A 19,666-nucleotide genomic window follows, 5' to 3' on the forward strand; every position below is an offset into this window, starting at 1 on the left:
TGTTGTTTTATTGTACCTTGCTATGTGTAGATTTACTGCACCTCGCCATAACCCTATCAGGTTCCATGCGAGTAATGAATAAAAAAAAAAAAAAAAAAATCTGTAAAAGCTGTATCTGTACCTGTGGCTGTAAAGAACTGTAGAACTGTAGAACTGTAGGGCTGTAGCGAAAAAGAAGATCGCAATATGATGTAAGGGGCCAAGTCGTAAAAGGACGTAGAAGGGCAGAAACAGATATATTGCGATGGAGAGAAGAAGAAAGAACTAACTAAAACTAGGAGAGAGCAGCAGCTCTTTATACTGCCTGGGTAGAACAACTGAGGCCTACCTGATTGACCCAAACGTGGTGAGTCATCGGGCGTTCGGATCAAGGCCGGTTGGGCCACTTGTATTCGGACCGTCAGTAGTCGGGCCTTTGCGGACTCGGACCACCGACACTCGAACCACCGTTGCTCAAGCCACACCGGCTTCAACTCGGGCAATCAGGCAAAGCCTTGACCCGGGTCTCCCAGACCCTAACACAGAAGAAGTCGCGTGATAGAATGGCAAGCGTGCCGTCTCGTCCCGGGTGGCCAGTAACGTGTGAATCATGTGTACTCTGAATCAACGCTGTCCGTAGGGGCTCCCAGTCTGGTATAAAAAGCTTCTGTCGATATACAAGGGCGCCTCGGTTGTCGAATTCACATTCGGCTATGGATATAGCCACCTTCTTGGTCAGTGTCGGGGGAAAACTTCTCTCTGCGGTCGCTAGAGCCTTGTACATTTCGTGGAAATCGCTGTCCTTCGTCTTTGCTTCGTCCCACAGGCGCTGTAAATCTTGCTGCGAAAATATCTGGTCTCCGTGGGGGACAATGTCGGTTCTCTGAACGATCTCCGCCGGGGACAGAGCTACTGTCGTTGCTTCGGGAAGCCAGTGATCCTTGACTAGCTTCATGATTCGAGATTTGAGTCGCTCATCATCCTCGCCCTGGGGGGTGTCCTGCTCTCGTCGACTCAACGCATCGGGCTTTCCGTTCTTGACTCCTGCTCGAAACTCCAGTTGGAAATCATACTCTGAAAGTGTCTGTGACCACCGAACCTGTCTCTCCGATAGCTTGCGCGTTGTCATAAAATATTGAAGATTCCTGTGGTCGGTAAGAATCTTAAACGGGGCTCCAAGACTCTTTAGTTCGCCTCTCCATTCTTCAAGACACTTTATGACAGCCAACAACTCTTTATCATGGATCTCGTAGTTGACTTCGGCGGGGCTCAGCTTCTTCGAGAAAAATGCAACGGGGCGGAGGCTTCCAGTCTCGTCGACCTGCGACAGCGTACCTCCCAGTGCCCATCCTGAGCAGTCGCACTCTACTATTGTAGGCCGTTCTTCATCCCACATTGCTAGCACGGGGGCTCTCATGAAGTCGTTCTTCAGCTTCTCAAAGGCTTGATCTTCTGTCTTGCTCCACTTCCACGGCTCTTCTTTCTTCGTAAGTCGAACTAGCGGCGCTGCAACTTCGCTGAATAACGGGATAAATTGGCGGTAAAAATTCGCAAAGCCAAGAAAACTGCGGACGCTTTTCACATTCGTCGGAGGCTGCCACTCGCGGATTGCAGCCACTTTAGCGGGATCAACTTTTATCCCCTCTCCGGCCTGGATGATAAAGCCCAGGTACTTCGTCTCGGTCACTGCAAACTCGCACTTGTTCAGGTCTAAACGTAGACCAGCATCGCCCAATCTCTCCAACACAAGGTTCACTTTTCTCATGTGGTCCTTGTGACTTCCGTCGGTGTAAATTAGTACATCGTCAAGGTACGCGGAACAAAAGTCGTCCAAATAGTCGCGGAGCGTGCTGTTGATGTATCGTTGAAACGTGGCGGGTGCTCCGGATAGTCCAAAGGGCGTAACTAGCCACTCGTATAGGCCGAACCTGGTCCGGAAAGCGGTTTTCCATTCGTCGCCTTCTGTGATTCGTATCTTGTGAAACGCGGCGCGGACATCGACCTTGGTAAAATAGCGTGCCTTGGCTAGCGCTCTCAGAGTTTCACTGATTAGCGGCAGCGGGTAACGATCTTTCTCGGTTATGTCGTTCAGTGCTCGATAGTCCACGCAGAATCGCAGACCGCCTCCGGGTTTCCGAACAAACAGGACAGGGGCGCCTCCGGGGGAGCTGCTAGCGCGAATCCATCCCTTGTCTAAGTGGTCTGCGAGCGTCTTGCGCAGAACCAATAATTCATCTCTCGACATGTTGTACAGGGGGCCCCATGGGACCTCTTTGTCTCGTCCTTGTTCGTCTTTCTTCATCTTTATAGCGTGGTCGATGCCTGGTCGGTTGGGCGGTAAATCTCCTTCGCCATCGTCTAGGAAGATCGGTGCTAAATGCTTGAGTTCCTGCGGGAGTCTCTCGGAAATCTGTTCTCTTGTGAGGCGGGCTTTCACTTCGAGGGCCTTTTTTTTTTTTTTTTTTTTTTATTCATTACTCGCATGGAACCTGATAGGGTTATGGCGAGGTGCAGTAAATCTACACATAGCAAGGTACAATAAAACAACATCCAAACTCCAGCAAAAATCAACGACAAAGGAAATACGTCGTGGTCGACACAGTAATTTGTCCAAAGACACAAGCACCAACTCCTCCTCACTCCTCAACTTCCTCCACTCTCCTCCCACCACTACTTTCTCTTCTCCCCACACCTTCTACCCAGGCCTTCGTGCAAAAACCCGTCTTGCGAACAAACTTCAGCAGCACCTCGGTTCCGTTATTCGTATTGAAGAGCGTCGGGAGATCTAGCGACTTAGGACTCAATGCCATGGCCATCTCTTGACGCTCTGCAGAAAATGCGGCGCAGTGCAGCAGCACATGCTCAACGCTCTCGCTTTCATGTTCTTGACAACGGCGGCACCGGTCCGAGTCCGTCTTCTTGATGAGCAGCAGGTAGGGCAACAAGTTGCCTTTACCCACCTTCATCTGGAAGTACGCCGAGGTTAGCCATCTTGGTCCGGAAACCTTGGGCGCCTTAGCACGGAGAACTGGATCACCACCGATGGTACGCAGGTAGTGCGAGCCGTGGGAGGGACCAGCGGCGGTGTCTCGCTCAAAAGCCCAGAGAGTCTCCCACTTGTCCATGGTAAACCTCCTAACCCTGGCGAAGACACTGCCCAGTGAGCTGAACTTGCGTTCATCATCACTCTCGAGAGCCTGGCGTGCAACCGCGTCTGCAATCTCGTTCCCCACTATGCCCATGTGCCCGGGACACCACATCACCGTGACTGGCGACGTGAATGTACCTAGGACGCGGCGGGCCTGCCACGCGAAGTGGCCGTGCTTGCGGAGCCGCGCAATGGCAGCTTGGCTGTCGACAAACACATAGCAGGGGCGAGCTTGCTTTGTTATTTTTTCTGTTTTGGCGAGGAGCGTGAGTGCCTCCACGATGGCGGCGCTCTCGCAGTCTGCAACCTCCACATCTTGCAGTCGATGACTGACTTTCGTTTTGATTTCACCGGTTTTGGTATCGACCACGCACGCTGCAAGCGAGCACCTGGAGCCTTCTTTGGAGCCGTCCGTATACACGGTGACGGCATCGTTCGGAAGTCTTGACAAGAACTGGGCATGCCTGACGGCAGCGTCCTCCTTGGGTCCAGGGTCGACGACGATGGAGATGCGGTCGGTCAGTGGCGGCTGCCAGGGACTATCCCACTCCTGTCGGCGACGTTCTCGTCTCCACATGCCTGCCACCAATGGCTTCAACTCGCGCATGATGCAGCCGAGTCGAGTCTTGACACTCATGTTATGCCCCAGGAGAGGCAGGTCTGAGTCATCGGGGGCAAGCTCGTCCTTGTCGGGTTGGGACGCAACACGGACGGGATGGTTGCGTTGGAGGCGGAGAGTGCGAGCGGCGTAGGCCATGCGTGCTTTGGCGAATCGAATAGAGGGGGGCGGGAGGCCGGCCTCGACTTCGACGGCGCGTGTTGGTGAACCGCGGAATGTACCTAGGATACGGGCGGCAGCTTGGCTTTGCAGTTTCTGGTATACCCTTTGCAGACTGAGCTGGGGTTTTGACGGGTCATACCAGAGAATTGATCCGTAATCGGCGACGGTACCCACACAGGAGATGTAGAGCTGACGGAGTGCCGCGATGGACAGTCCACGCGTGTTCGAAGCGAGCCGAAGCAAGCCGCGGAACGCGATCTCAGCCTTTTGGGTCCGTGCCTGGACGTGCTGTTTAAACGAAAGTCTGTTGTCGAAATGGAAACCTAGCCACTTGACCATCTTTTGGGGACGCACAGTGACATCACCTACTCGGACAGTTTGGGAGGCCCACTTTGCAGCATCGGTGTAGTGGATGAGCTCAGTTTTGCTCTCTTCAAACTCAATGCCGTAGTCACGAGCCTTGGCCCGCAGCTCCGTCACGAGTTCTTCGAGAAGCGCCGCTGAACGCCTCGGGCTTTTGGACGCCACGGTTACGCTGAAGTCGTCTATATACGACAGCTGAAGTTGTGGTGTGTCGCCGGCCACCCGAGCCACTATATGCCGAGCATACAACAGGAAGAGTAGAGGACTGATGGGGGAACCTTGGGGGATGCCGATGTTAACCGGGGTCATCGGAAACGGCTGACCCTCGATGTGCAGGCCGACAGTACGGTCCTGGAGGAACGAAGCAACCCATTTTCGGAACACCAGGGGAAGACCGAGCTCACGTAAGCTGCGCATCAAGCAGGGCTTTGACACGTGGTCGAAAGCGCCCTTGACGTCAAGGAAGAGAGTGCTTGGAACGAGCTTCATCTCCTTGACCTTCTGCAGGTGGCTGACGTATACGAGAGCGGCGTCCATGGCTGAACGCTGTTTGCGGCCTCCCAGTTGAGTGTCGTCTAGAAGCGAGCTGTCATGGCAATTAGCGAGGTACCCTAAGCGGGTCGCAAAGACTTTCTCGAGCACTTTGCCTAGACAGTTGAGCAGTGAGATGATGCGGTAGGACTTTACGACTGAATAATCAGCCTTTCCGTCTTTCGCGAGCACAATCCCAGTAGCTTGCTTCCAGAGTGTGGGGTGTATTCCGAGGCGAGACAGGGCTTTGTAGACGGAGAGAAAGGGCGCGGGATGGGCCTCAAAGGCGATCTGGATGATCTTGGCGTTCATGCCGTCGGGCCCGGGGGCCTTCTTGGCGTTGGCGGACATGATTGCCTCCTTGATCTCGTGGTCTGTAAGGTCAGGCCAGGGGTATATGCTTCGGTCGGTGTCGTTCGGGGGGGTGTCGTGGGGGGTGTCGTGATGGGGGTCGTGATGGGGGTCGTGTGTATCCGCAATGTCAGGTCGGGGGTCGACACCTGCGCTAGACGTAGCACCCAGTAGCGTCAGGAAAGCCTTTTCCTTCTCCTCGGGGGTATTGGCTAACCCGTCTGGCCCCTGGATGGGGGGGAAGTAACTCGCCGTAGCTGGCTTGGTGTATTTCCAGGCTGTGTAGACCTTTTCGTTGTCAGCGTCAGAAAGAAAGGTAGTCCAGTGAGTAGACTTAGCATCTTCGACAGCATGGGTGTACTTGTTGCGAATCGAATGAAACTCAACCAGCGACAGCCTGCCTCGTCTGTATCTTCTCTCTGCGCGCGATGCGGCCTGACGTTGTGATTGTAGCTCGGGCGTCCACCATGGCTTTGCGCGGGCACTGTGCCTCTTCACTGACATGCACCTCTGACAAGCAGATTGCAGGGCCTCGGAAAGCAGTCGCGCCATTGCGTCACCGTCTGCAGAAATCTCTGCCAGGGACAGCTGAAGCTCAAGGTCAGCCTGGCCAGCCAGCCATTCCTTGCGAAACAGCGACCAGTCGGCCGTCTTGGTGTTGAACGCCGGGTTACGTGTTAGGGTTTTGGGTGTGGTGGTGCTGACGTAATCAAAACTGATGGCCCGGTGATCGGAGCCCGTCTCCTGAAGATACCTCCAGTTCGTAAACAGGCCCGGTCGAGACCGCAGGGAAAATGCGAGGTCGATCACCGAGGTCGTGCTGCTGTTGACGTATGTGCCGCCGTTGCGTTCAACGTAGTCGTCGTCGACAATCAGGGTGGCATTCTGCGACATCAGCCAGTTAGCAAAAGAGTCAGCTCGTGGTTCGTGGGGATGCTCTCGCTGGGAATTCCACCAATGGTGATGGAGATTGAAGTCGCCGAGAAGCAAAGTACTGGTGTCAATATTGCGCGATAAAAGATTGGTGCGCTCAATGGTATAGGGGCGGGGTTGGGTCTCGGGGACAGGCTGCACAGTCAGCTGGCGTTCGTTGTAGACATTGAGAAGCGAAAACGGCTCCGACGCAAGGATGCGCAGGGTCTGAATATCACTCTCAGCATCGCCAAACTCGAACAGCACAGAAAACGGCAGGCCTTGGCGGACGTAGGTCAGGACCCGCGGGCGCAAAGGCATGGCCTCGAGATTCCTAACATTAAACGGCACAACCAGGGTGAAGCCCGGCTGCGTCAATGTTCTATACCCAGCTTTGAGTTTTATGGTATAAGGCTCCTGGATGCAGACAATGTCCGCCTTTCCGGTTGCAGCAGCCTCAAGTATTGTCTCATGAACAGCCTTCATTTTGTGCACGTTGTGCTGAAGGATGCGTAGACGTTGTCCGGCCGTAGGGCCCTCTTTCATAGGCGAGGGGGGCCGTCTGTCGTAGATTTGCGGTCAACGTAGGGCACTGCTGGGACAATAGCGCCGCCGACGTTGACGTTTTTGCCGACACACTTGTCGTAGTCAGCCTGGGTCAGGGCCTCGACGACCACCGAGCCAGCCTGCTTACCCTTGGCAGGGACCACAAGCCAGCGCAGCGAGTCGGAGATCTTGACGCCGTTGAAGTCCGCCATGTCCTTGGGCAGCTCCTTGAGACTGTCGAAACCGTCTTCAATCGGCACACCGTGGATGACAAAGCAGAGCTTTGACGACTTGTGGGTTCTGGAGCCGGGAGATGTGGCGCGCGTGAACTCGCAGGCGCCAAAGCAGGACAGCTCCTTGACCACGCGCTGCAGATTGGAGGTCATCAATCTGACGGCCTCACTGTCCACAGCGTGCAGCAAGATGTTGCCCGCCTTGGTGCGCTGGACCGCAGACACTGCAGTCTTGCCAAGAAGGCGGTTCACCGCGTCGCGCACGCGTCGCTGGGGCAGCGCGCTGGCTCTCGACTCGGGTGTGGTGACAATAACGACGGCCGTTTTCTCGCGAGGGGCAGTCGTGGTGGTCGTGGTGGTGGTCGTGTTGGGGGCGGGGGTCGTGGTTTTGTCGGCAGCCTTCTTCTGGGCGCGCTTGGCGACTACGGTCCACGTGTCGGGGGACTCAGTGGGCGCGTCGGCATCAGCCATAGCCGTGTCCGGGGCGGGAGGCGCGGCGGCGTCATCGGTAGTAGTAGTGGCGGTCGAGGTGGTGGTCGAGGTAGTGGTGTCGGGTGTGCTGGACTGGTCGCCAGCGGTGTCGATGACCATAGCATCAGCCTGGTCAGTGGCGGCGGTTGCGGCGGTTGCGGCGGTCGCAGCATTTTTTTTGGCCTTTTTGCCGCGGCGTCTGCGCTTATTGGCCTTAGGCGCAGGGGTGGCGTTTTTTTTGCTGGCACAGGGCTCACTGCCCAGGACAGAAGGCGCGGCTGGCACCTCAGGTGTCTGCGTCGCAGCCTCGCTGTACGCAGCCACGGCTTCAGCCTCGTGTGCTGGCTTGGGGCGGGCAGCCTTTGAGACTTCCATCTCAACCAGCGTCTTGTGGTCGTGGCGCGACATTACGACGAGCCCGCACTCGTTGCCAAACTGGCGCAGGATGCGCATCAGCTGGGCCTCGGAGGCTGACTCCTTGAGTCGTTCTAGAACAAGGAAGACCTCGTTCATGATGGCGGCGTTCTGCTCGTCGCGCCGGCGCTTGCGCTCCAACATGAGAGCAATCTCTCGGGCGCGCTTCGCCGGAATCGTCTGGTCGTTGTTGTTGTTGTTGGTGTTGTTGGTGTTTTTTTTTTTTTTTTTTTTATTCATTACTCGCATGGAACCTGATAGGGTTATGGCGAGGTGCAGTAAATCTACACATAGCAAGGTACAATAAAACAACATCCAAACTCCAGCAAAAATCAACGACAAAGGAAATACGTCGTGGTCGACACAGTAATTTGTCCAAAGACACAAGCACCAACTCCTCCTCACTCCTCAACTTCCTCCACTCTCCTCCCACCACTACTTTCTCTTCTCCCCACACCTTTTACCCAGGCCTTCGTGCAAAAACCCGTCTTGCGAACAAACTTCAGCAGCACCTCGGTTCCGTTATTCGTATTGAAAAGCGTCGGAAGATCTAGCGACTGAGGACTCAATGCCATGGCCATCTCTTGACGCTCTGCAGAAAATGCGGCGCAGTGCAGCAGCACATGCTCAACGCTCTCGCTTTCATGTTCTTGACAACGGCGGCACCGGTCCGAGTCCGTCTTCTTGATGAGCAGCAGGTAGGGCAACAAGTTGCCTTTACCCACCTTCATCTGGAAGTACGCCGAGGTTAGCCATCTTGGTCCGGAAACCTTGGGCGCCTTAGCACGGAGAACTGGATCACCACCGATGGTACGCAGGTAGTGCGAGCCATGGGAGGGACCAGCGGCGGTGTCTCGCTCAAAAGCCCAGAGAGTCTCCCACTTGTCCATGGTAAACCTCCTAACCCTGGCGAAGACACTGCCCAGTGAGCTGAACTTGCGTTCATCATCACTCTCGAGAGCCTGGCGTGCAACCGCGTCTGCAATCTCGTTCCCCGCTATGCCCATGTGCCCGGGACACCACATCACCGTGACTGGCGACGTGAATGTACCGAGGACGCGGCGGGCCTGCCACGCGAAGTGGCCGTGCTTGCGGAGCCGCGCAATGGCAGCTTGGCTGTCGACAAACACATAGCAGGGGCGAGCTTGCTTTGTTATTTTTTCTGTTTTGGCGAGGAGCGTGAGTGCCTCCACGATGGCGGCGCTCTCGCAGTCTGCAACCTCCACATCTTGCAGTCGATGACTGACTTTCGTTTTGATTTCACCGGTTTTGGTATCGACCACGCACGCTGCAAGCGAGCACCTGGAGCCTTCTTTGGAGCCGTCCGTATACACGGTGACGGCATCGTTCGGAAGTCTTGACAAGAACTGGGCATGCCTGACGGCAGCGTCCTCCTTGGGTCCAGGGTCGACGACGATGGAGATGCGGTCGGTCAGTGGCGGCTGCCAGGGACTATCCCACTCCTGTCGGCGACGTTCTCGTCTCCACATGCCTGCCACCAATGGCTTCAACTCGCGCATGATGCAGCCGAGTCGAGTCTTGACACTCATGTTATGCCCCAGGAGAGGCAGGTCTGAGTCATCGGGGGCAAGCTCGTCCTTGTCGGGTTGGGACGCAACACGGACGGGATGGTTGCGTTGGAGGCGGAGAGTGCGAGCGGCGTAGGCCATGCGTGCTTTGGCGAATCGAATAGAGGGGGGCGGGAGGCCGGCCTCGACTTCGACGGCGCGTGTTGGTGAACCGCGGAATGTACCTAGGATACGGGCGGCAGCTTGGCTTTGCAGTTTCTGGTATACCCTTTGCAGACTGAGCTGGGGTTTTGACGGGTCATACCGTTGTTGGTGTTGTTGGTGTCGTTCTCATCGCGCTGAGCCTGGCTGAACACGAACAGGTTCCCATCCAGTGCATTAGGCGTCGGCGTTGTCGCGTCCGAGTCGCGCGAGTCGGGTGTCGAGGGAATCTCAACCACCGGCGCATCTTCAACACCTGCATCGACTTTCATCGATGAGGTGACGGGCGCAGGCTGCGACGGTGAACGCAGCAGCTCGTCGTCGTCGGAACGCGGTTCCTGGCTCGCCATCTGGGCAAAACTCAGCCCCAGGCGCGTCGTGCGGCGCGTTTCATCGCGCGCGGTCGGTTTCTTGTCTATTTTGTTCGATGCACTGCTCGAACTAGTCTTAGAATCAATTGAGCTGTTGCTCAGAGTCGTTTTGGTGAGTTTTTCTGTCGATTTGGCCATTTTTGATGCAGGTGTATATCTGTTTTCGAGGGCCTTGTTGATGTCTTGAATGGAGGCCGAAAACACTTGTAGGTTCTGTTTGCTCTTCCTTCCTCGTCGAATCTCTGCGGCAAAAACTGCTGCCATCACCATGCTTGCTTTGGGGGCGCCAGCGTGCGCTTCACGCCAGCCTTTCTCTCGGACAATAAGTCGGTCTCCTTGATCTTTGAAGGTAATCATTCGCTCTTTCGCGGAGTACACGACGTCGTTCTTCTCCATCCAGGGCTTTCCCAGGATCATGTCGTAGGCTAAATTCGGTATCACGTAACCGTAGACTCTCTCTTTGTATTACGGATAGGGCCCGAAGAAAGGATTAGGGTTCCGGGTACAGCCAACGACTCGGGACAATGATAGGTTCCTGAGGTGGACAGTCGGGCCTGTGGAGGAAGACGTCAGTTAGACAGAGTGCTAAGACGTATGGTCGGTTGAGATGAAGAGGCAACACACAACTTAGATGGCTATTCTGAGAATAGAGCGGTACAAAGAGGAAGGAGGAGGAACAATCACACACTTCAAAGAAGAAGAAAGGTTGAACTGCAAAGAAAGCAAGAACAGAATGGTATAAAGAAGAAGAAGAAGGTAAGCAAGTGCATGTGATTGTTAAGCTTGGAGAACAAGAGTAAACCTGATCAACTCAGGGCAGGAGACGACGATATTTATGTTGTCGGCGCTCCTGACAAAACTCTGTCTTCCCAAGCTAGAAACAATCAACATCTAACTACGAACAAAAGATAAGTCTCGTGTAAACAAGACGTAACAGGTTCGTAACAATCGAACCAGATAACAACCCCCACCTAAGCACGCAATGGCAATTGCAACAAGAAAACTCCGCAGCAGCAGAACAACGTCTATCAGAGCACCCGTGCTCAGCACATCCCACGACAACCTCATATCCGTTGATCAACTCACGATCTACACAGACCAACCTGTGCCATAAGCGCATCTTCATAGGTCGCCGACCTTCGGCGTTGTGGAAAAGAAGAGTGGGGTAGGTCTCATGCATAACCCTTAGCATGAGCAGTGTCAGGATAGCTATTCATGACAGTAGCCCCCCTTTTTATGACTGATTTCCACAGCAGTACTAAGATCGTCTGGCGTTAGGCATCCTCTTGTAGAATTCTGCAACCTTCTCAGGTGCATTGGCTAAATGGTCCAGAGGTTCCCAGGAGGGTCCATCATGTTCATAGCCCTCCCAAACTACTTGATATTGCAGAGGGCCACGCGAAGACACGCCTATAATTTCCTTGACCACAAATTCTTCCTCGCCATCTACTATGACGGGAGGAGGAGGAGGGTTTTTCTGGCCAGGAAGAGGATCCGACGCACATGGTTCCAGCAGACAAACGTGGAAGACGGGATGAACCTTCATAGTGGCAGGGAGTGCCAACTCGTAGGCATGCGAAGACACCTTCCGTAGAATCTTAAATGGGCCAAGCTTCTTGAAGTCCAACTTCTTTGAAGGACGAGTAGTTCGAATATTTCTACTCAAAAGCCACACTAAGTCCCCTTCTCGAAGGAGAGGGGCGGAAGATTTGTGTCGATTCGCGTACTCGGTCATCCGCTCACGGCTCCACGTAATTTCAGTCTTTAAAAACTGACAAATGTTGTCAAGCTCTTTAACAAAGTTCCGCAACGGGCCTTTTTCCACAGAGACTGGGAGCGACTCACGCCCACTTCTGGGGTGAAACCCGTGGTTCGCAAAGAAGGGCGTCAGCATAGTAGAACTGGACTCGGAGTCATTGTAAGAGAACTCCGCCAAGGGCAAAAGATCAGCCCAATTGTCCTGTCTATAGTTGGTGTAACCCCGCAGGTATTGCTCCAAAATAGAGTTCACACGCTCAGTCTGACCATCGGTCTGAGGGTGGAACGCAGTACTCAGATTTTGCTTTATGCCCAACAGTTTGGCTAAAGCCTTGGAAAAAGCCGACGTAAACAGACTACCCCTGTCGGACACAATGTCCAATGGCAGACCGTGGAGCCTATACACTGCTGACAAATAGAGCTTAGCAAAACCTGCAGCATCCAGCGAGGAATCGCAAGGTATAAAGTGAGCCATTTTGCTAAGCCTATCGACGACAACGAGAATCATGTCAAAAGAATTGGAGACCGGCAAGCCGGTGATAAAATCAAGGGACACAGATGTCCACCGAGCTTGCGGAATGGTCAGAGGTTTCAGTAGACCGTAGGGACTATGTCGCGCGGACTTGATCCGTTGGCAGACCTCACAATTTCGGATGTACCGGATGACATCACGACGCATCCCGGGCCACCAGTATTCCCGAACAAGAAGTTCAAAAGTGTTCTTTTGTCCAGGGTGTCCGCTAGGCATAATATCATGACAATTCTTCAATGCACGAACTCGTAGATCCTCGTTCGGCAAATATAGAAGGTCGTTGACAAACAAAAGACCGTCATTGTCAAGCCTGCAGACACTGAGGTCCACATCTGGAGGTTTGGTCGACTGGCCTCGAAGAGCAGAAATAACATCAAGAGCCCACTTGTCCGTGGATAGCGCGATTTTTACCTCGTCTACCAAAGACATGGTACCAATAAAATTTTCAGGGGGAATAATAGGAGCACACAGCTCTTTATCCTCCTCAGAAGAAGAAGAAACGAGGTCTTCGTAGCGTCTGGTCAGGGCATCAGCTCTAGAATTCAAGGAGCCAGGCCTATAAGTGATGACATAACGGTACTCGCTCAGTTCCATAGCCCACCTCGCTTGCCGTCTGTTCATGGCCGGAATTTGCTTAAGAACGGCTAAATTCCGATGGTCCGTCAATACCAGAACAGGTTTTTCCAGACTTTCAACCATGAATCGCCACGACTTTAGAGACTCCACAATGGCTAACAACTCCTTGTCACCTACGCCGTAGTTACACTGGGCAGGATTCATTTTTTGAGAGAAATAGGCCACGGGGTGTAGTAGAAGCCCCTTGTCTTTTTTTTTTTTTTTATTCATTACTCGCATGGAACCTGACAGGGTTATGGCGAGGTGTATATTAATACTATACACGAATCAAGGTTTAACGGAATCTCAAACAAGCTAGCTACTACACATAATATACTCCAATCCCCTGGCAGGGAGGCAGTTACATCTAAGATCCCACAAATATAATCCCCAAGTTATGACAGAAAGGAAATACATGAATAGCTTTTGGTATGTATTTCCAACGAGCAGCACTAACCCCAAGTGCCCCAGTTAAGGTTGACTGCTCGTAGAAAATTGGCGTCACTGGTAGGAATCGAACCTACGACTTCTCGGTAGCTAACCGAAAAGCCTTGCCAGGTGCTATACCACTGCACCACAGCGACAAGCCCCTTGTCAGTCGGGTGGTATTGAGACATGACGGCAGATATTACACGGTCAGACGCGTCTGTTTCAATAACAGTGTCCAACAGGTAATCAAAGTGCTTGAGGATAGGTTCAGAGCAGAAAAGGTCCTTCAGGGTGTGAAATGCTGCCTCACATTCAGAGGACCAGACAAAAGATTGCGTCTTTTTAGTCAACTCGAAGAGAGGTGTGCAGATTCTAGAGAAGTCACGGATGAACCTCCTATAGAAATTGGCAAAACCCAAAAAGGACTGGACTCCCTTAACAGTTCGGGGAGCCTCCCACTCACGGACAGCCGCAACTTTAGCGGGGTCCATCTTCAGAGCATCGGCTGAAATAACAAAGCCAACAAAGGTAGTTTCAGTCTTGTCGAATTCGCATTTTTCACCCTTGACAAACAGACTGGCCTGCGCTAATTTTAGCAGGACTTTGCGCACATGAACATCATGTTCCTCTTGGTTCAGAGAGAACACCAAGATATCATCCAAGTAACAGACACAGAATATGTCCAAATACTCCGACAAGACCTCGCTGACATATTTCTGACACGTGGCAGGAGCATTGGTGAGCCCAAACGGCATCACATTGTACTCAAAAATGCCATATCGAGTTCTGAAAGCTGTCTTGTATTCATCACCTTTCTTGATGCGAATCAAGTGGTACGCAGCTCTCAGATCCAGCTTTGTAAAAATGTTTCCCGTAGCCGCCGTGCGCAGTGATTCATTGATCCGAGGCAGAGGAGTTACGTCTTTGATGGTGATATCATTGACGGCTCGGAAATCAACACAGAATCGTAAACTGCCTGGCTTCCTAGCAAAAAGAATCGGGGAAGCCAGCGGCGAAGAGGAAGAGGAAATAAAGCCTTTAGCAAGCATGCCATCTAGATATTTTTTGACAGCCTGTAACTCGAGTGGAGTCATATCGTACAGCGGGGCCTTGGGGTATTTCGCATCGGGAACGAAGTTAATCGCATGATCAATGTCCCGGTGAGGTGGTAGTTGATCAGCACCTTCTCGAGAGAACAGAGGAAGTAGGTCATGGTATTTCTTCGGGATGCGTTCAAGGAGCCGTGCATGCTCTTGTTCCGGAGTTAGGTCCTCCTGATTGAGATAATCCAGGACTTCCTGAGCGGTGACACGATAAATCTGTAGTTTCTCAGCTTTGGCAAAGCGATGCAAAGCCTGAGACGACACCGTCACACAGGAACAAGACACAGCTGACGATTGTGCAATAAAAGAAGGAAGGGGTGAAGTGGCTGAAGCAGGAGCAGATCCCTCAATCTGACTGCCAGCGGTAGAAGCAATATTTTTGTCGTTTTTTGTATAAGAAAAATCAAACGAAGCGCCAGAATCAGTAGAAGCAGTCGAAACAGAAGAAGAAGAAGAAGAAGAATCAGAAGCTGCCACAGCATTGCCATCGGCGGTAGAAGTAACCGATATCTTGAGCGTATTGGAAGGCCAAGAAATTTCCGGGTTATGGGCGTCGAGCCAGCATTTCCCCAGGATGATGTGGTAGCCCCCAAGCTTCGTGATTTGAAAAACCAAAGTTTCTGAATAATTAGGAAAAGAGAGGGACAAAGGAACTTGGTGGGTCACTTTACCCGCAGCAGTTTCACTACCATCAACAACATGGAGCGACTCGGCTCTGGCCTTGAGAACAGTAGGAATCTGATGCCTTGCTATAAATTCAGAATCCACAAAACAAGTTGTTGATCCCGAATCCACCATAGCGTAGGCCTCAATGGAATTATTCACTGTCACAGGAATAACCAGAGGGGGAGAGTTACCATAATCGATAGCATTATCAAGAGAACAAGTGCTGATTCTCAAGAGACCCTCATCAGCAGCGTCAGGGCTAGCCAGGACCAGAGGGGAATGGGTCGGTAGCCCTTCTAGTTTTTTGACGCATCAGGCGCAGGGGCCGTCGAGGGAGCCCGGGTAGAAGTGGAGGGAGAAGGGACAGTAGCTGCGCGAAGAGCAAGGTTGTTTTTGGGGCAAGCCTTTAGCATGTGGTCCTTTGCGCCACACTTCCAACAAACACCCTTTGCCATTTTGCCGTCAGCAGTCTTACGGAAGGGTAGACCGTTGGCATCGGGACCTGCAGAGGTACCCTTAGCTGGCTTGGTGTTGGGGACAGCTTTTTGGGCGCCAGCATTTCTCGAACGAGAATCTTGCTGAAAGGGGACCACACCAGGAGGCGGTTGGATTTTCCCGTTGTTTTTTTTTTTTTTTTTTTTTATTCATTACTCGCATGGAACCTGATAGGGTTATGGCGAGGTGCAGTAAATCTACACATAGCAAGGTACAATAAAACAACATCCAAACTCCAGCAAAAATCAACGACAAAGGAAATACGTCGTGGTCGACACAGTAATTTGTCCAAAGACACAAGCACCAACTCCTCCTCACTCCTCAACTTCCTCCACTCTCCTCCCACCACTACTTTCTCTTCTCCCCACACCTTTTACCCAGGCCTTCGTGCAAAAACCCGTCTTGCGAACAAACTTCAGCAGCACCTCGGTTCCGTTATTCGTATTGAAAAGCGTCGGAAGATCTAGCGACTGAGGACTCAATGCCATGGCCATCTCTTGACGCTCTGCAGAAAATGCGGCGCAGTGCAGCAGCACATGCTCAACGCTCTCGCTTTCATGTTCTTGACAACGGCGGCACCGGTCCGAGTCCGTCTTCTTGATGAGCAGCAGGTAGGGCAACAAGTTGCCTTTACCCACCTTCATCTGGAAGTACGCCGAGGTTAGCCATCTTGGTCCGGAAACCTTGGGCGCCTTAGCACGGAGAACTGGATCACCACCGATGGTACGCAGGTAGTGCGAGCCGTGGGAGGGACCAGCGGCGGTGTCTCGCTCAAAAGCCCAGAGAGTCTCCCACTTGTCCATGGTAAACCTCCTAACCCTGGCGAAGACACTGCCCAGTGAGCTGAACTTGCGTTCATCATCACTCTCGAGAGCCTGGCGTGCAACCGCGTCTGCAATCTCGTTCCCCACTATGCCCATGTGCCCGGGACACCACATCACCGTGACTGGCGACGTGAATGTACCTAGGACGCGGCGGGCCTGCCACGCGAAGTGGCCGTGCTTGCGGAGCCGCGCAATGGCAGCTTGGCTGTCGACAAACACATAGCAGGGGCGAGCTTGCTTTGTTATTTTTTCTGTTTTGGCGAGGAGCGTGAGTGCCTCCACGATGGCGGCGCTCTCGCAGTCTGCAACCTCCACATCTTGCAGTCGATGACTGACTTTCGTTTTGATTTCACCGGTTTTGGTATCGACCACGCACGCTGCAAGCGAGCACCTGGAGCCTTCTTTGGAGCCGTCCGTATACACGGTGACGGCATCGTTCGGAAGTCTTGACAAGAACTGGGCATGCCTGACGGCAGCGTCCTCCTTGGGTCCAGGGTCGACGACGATGGAGATGCGGTCGGTCAGTGGCGGCTGCCAGGGACTATCCCACTCCTGTCGGCGACGTTCTCGTCTCCACATGCCTGCCACCAATGGCTTCAACTCGCGCATGATGCAGCCGAGTCGAGTCTTGACACTCATGTTATGCCCCAGGAGAGGCAGGTCTGAGTCATCGGGGGCAAGCTCGTCCTTGTCGGGTTGGGACGCAACACGGACGGGATGGTTGCGTTGGAGGCGGAGAGTGCGAGCGGCGTAGGCCATGCGTGCTTTGGCGAATCGAATAGAGGGGGGCGGGAGGCCGGCCTCGACTTCGACGGCGCGTGTTGGTGAACCGCGGAATGTACCTAGGATACGGGCGGCAGCTTGGCTTTGCAGTTTCTGGTATACCCTTTGCAGACTGAGCTGGGGTTTTGACGGGTCATACCAGAGAATTGATCCGTAATCGGCGACGGTACCCACACAGGAGATGTAGAGCTGACGGAGTGCCGCGATGGACAGTCCACGCGTGTTCGAAGCGAGCCGAAGCAAGCCGCGGAACGCGATCTCAGCCTTTTGGGTCCGTGCCTGGACGTGCTGTTTAAACGAAAGTCTGTTGTCGAAATGGAAACCTAGCCACTTGACCATCTTTTGGGGACGCACAGTGACATCACCTACTCGGACAGTTTGGGAGGCCCACTTTGCAGCATCGGTGTAGTGGATGAGCTCAGTTTTGCTCTCTTCAAACTCAATGCCGTAGTCACGAGCCTTGGCCCGCAGCTCCGTCACGAGTTCTTCGAGAAGCGCCGCTGAACGCCTCGGGCTTTTGGACGCCACGGTTACGCTGAAGTCGTCTATATACGACAGCTGAAGTTGTGGTGTGTCGCCGGCCACCCGAGCCACTATATGCCGAGCATACAACAGGAAGAGTAGAGGACTGATGGGGGAACCTTGGGGGATGCCGATGTTAACCGGGGTCATCGGAAACGGCTGACCCTCGATGTGCAGGCCGACAGTACGGTCCTGGAGGAACGAAGCAACCCATTTTCGGAACACCAGGGGAAGACCGAGCTCACGTAAGCTGCGCATCAAGCAGGGCTTTGACACGTGGTCGAAAGCGCCCTTGACGTCAAGGAAGAGAGTGCTTGGAACGAGCTTCATCTCCTTGACCTTCTGCAGGTGGCTGACGTATACGAGAGCGGCGTCCATGGCTGAACGCTGTTTGCGGCCTCCCAGTTGAGTGTCGTCTAGAAGCGAGCTGTCATGGCAATTAGCGAGGTACCCTAAGCGGGTCGCAAAGACTTTCTCGAGCACTTTGCCTAGACAGTTGAGCAGTGAGATGATGCGGTAGGACTTTACGACTGAATAATCAGCCTTTCCGTCTTTCGCGAGCACAATCCCAGTAGCTTGCTTCCAGAGTGTGGGGTGTATTCCGAGGCGAGACAGGGCTTTGTAGACGGAGAGAAAGGGCGCGGGATGGGCCTCAAAGGCGATCTGGATGATCTTGGCGTTCATGCCGTCGGGCCCGGGGGCCTTCTTGGCGTTGGCGGACATGATTGCCTCCTTGATCTCGTGGTCTGTAAGGTCAGGCCAGGGGTATATGCTTCGGTCGGTGTCGTTCGGGGGGGTGTCGTGATGGGGGTCGTGATGGGGGTCGTGTGTATCGGCAACGTCAGGTCGGGGGTCGACACCTGCGCTAGACGTAGCACCCAGTAGCGTCAGGAAAGCCTTTTCCTTCTCCTCGGGGGTATTGGCTAACCCGTCTGGCCCCTGGATGGGGGGGAAGTAACTCGCCGTAGCTGGCTTGGTGTATTTCCAGGCTGTGTAGACCTTTTCGTTGTCAGCGTCAGAAAGAAAGGTAGTCCAGTGAGTAGACTTAGCATCTTCGACAGCATGGGTGTACTTGTTGCGAGTCGAATGAAACTCAACCAGCGACAGCCTGCCTCGTCTGTATCTTCTCTCTGCGCGCGATGCGGCCTGACGTTGTGATTGTAGCTCGGGCGTCCACCATGGCTTTGCGCGGGCACTGTGCCTCTTCACTGACATGCACCTCTGACAAGCAGATTGCAGGGCCTCGGAAAGCAGTCGCGCCATTGCGTCACCGTCTGCAGAAATCTCTGCCAGGGACAGCTGAAGCTCAAGGTCGGCCTGGCCAGCCAGCCATTCCTTGCGAAACAGCGACCAGTCGGCCGTCTTGGTGTTGAACGCCGGGTTACGTGTTAGGGTTTTGGGTGTGGTGGTGCTGACGTAATCAAAACTGATGGCCCGGTGATCGGAGCCCGTCTCCTGAAGATACCTCCAGTTCGTAAACAGGCCCGGTCGAGACCGCAGGGAAAATGCGAGGTCGATCACCGAGGTCGTGCTGCTGTTGACGTATGTGCCGCCGTTGCGTTCAACGTAGTCGTCGTCGACAATCAGGGTGGCATTCTGCGACATCAGCCAGTTAGCAAAAGAGTCAGCTCGTGGTTCGTGGGGATGCTCTCGCTGGGAATTCCACCAATGGTGATGGAGATTGAAGTCGCCGAGAAGCAAAGTACTGGTGTCAATATTGCGCGATAAAAGATTGGTGCGCTCAATGGTATAGGGCCGGGGTTGGGTCTCGGGGACAGGCTGCACAGTCAGCTGGCGTTCGTTGTAGACATTGAGAAGCGAAAACGGCTCCGACGCAAGGATGCGCAGGGTCTGAATATCACTCTCAGCATCGCCAAACTCGAACAGCACAGAAAACGGCAGGCCTTGGCGGACGTAGGTCAAGACCCGCGGGCGCAAAGGCATGGCCTCGAGATTCCTAACATTAAACGGCACAACCAGGGTGAAGCCCGGCTGCGTCAATGTTCTATACCCAGCTTTGAGTTTTATGGTATAAGGCTCCTGGATGCAGACAATGTCCGCCTTTCCGGTTGCAGCAGCCTCAAGTATTGTCTCATGAACAGCCTTCAT

The 19,666-nt window shown here is 53.7% G+C and overlaps 5 protein-coding genes across 5 annotated transcripts; all 5 read right to left on the bottom strand.

Moving 5' to 3' along the window:
- Positions 1 to 469: 469 nt before the first annotated feature.
- BROUX77_002634 (uncharacterized protein) lies at positions 470 to 6,551 on the bottom strand (the record flags this gene model as incomplete). Its single annotated transcript, XM_073747196.1, has 2 exons — positions 470 to 2,352; positions 2,672 to 6,551. The coding sequence occupies 2 exons, from the start codon at positions 6,549 to 6,551 to the stop codon at positions 470 to 472; spliced, it is 5,763 nt and encodes a 1,920-aa protein (XP_073607716.1).
- A 56-nt stretch (positions 6,552 to 6,607) lies between these two features.
- Positions 6,608 to 9,968, bottom strand: BROUX77_002635 (uncharacterized protein; the record flags this gene model as incomplete). Its single annotated transcript, XM_073747197.1, has 3 exons — positions 6,608 to 7,909; positions 8,194 to 9,482; positions 9,563 to 9,968. The coding sequence occupies 3 exons, from the start codon at positions 9,966 to 9,968 to the stop codon at positions 6,608 to 6,610; spliced, it is 2,997 nt and encodes a 998-aa protein (XP_073607717.1).
- Positions 9,969 to 11,088: 1,120 nt separating this feature from the next.
- On the bottom strand, positions 11,089 to 12,900 carry BROUX77_002636 (uncharacterized protein; the record flags this gene model as incomplete). The annotated part of the gene is made up of 1 exon (XM_073747198.1): positions 11,089 to 12,900. One exon carries the CDS (start codon positions 12,898 to 12,900, stop codon positions 11,089 to 11,091), a length of 1,812 nt encoding a protein of 603 aa, XP_073607718.1.
- A 287-nt stretch (positions 12,901 to 13,187) lies between these two features.
- BROUX77_002637 (uncharacterized protein) lies at positions 13,188 to 14,213 on the bottom strand (the record flags this gene model as incomplete). Its single annotated transcript, XM_073747199.1, has 1 exon — positions 13,188 to 14,213. The coding sequence occupies one exon, from the start codon at positions 14,211 to 14,213 to the stop codon at positions 13,188 to 13,190; it is 1,026 nt and encodes a 341-aa protein (XP_073607719.1).
- Positions 14,214 to 15,229: 1,016 nt separating this feature from the next.
- BROUX77_002638 (uncharacterized protein) lies at positions 15,230 to 19,666 on the bottom strand (the record flags this gene model as incomplete). The annotated part of the gene is made up of 2 exons (XM_073747201.1): positions 15,230 to 15,435; positions 15,799 to 19,666. 2 exons carry the CDS (start codon positions 19,664 to 19,666, stop codon positions 15,230 to 15,232), a joined length of 4,074 nt encoding a protein of 1,357 aa, XP_073607720.1.

Source organism: Berkeleyomyces rouxiae, assembly GCF_048999995.1.
Source record: "Berkeleyomyces rouxiae strain 22BRR77 chromosome Unknown BrBRR77_ptg000002l, whole genome shotgun sequence".
Lineage (NCBI taxonomy): Eukaryota > Fungi > Ascomycota > Sordariomycetes > Microascales > Ceratocystidaceae > Berkeleyomyces > Berkeleyomyces rouxiae.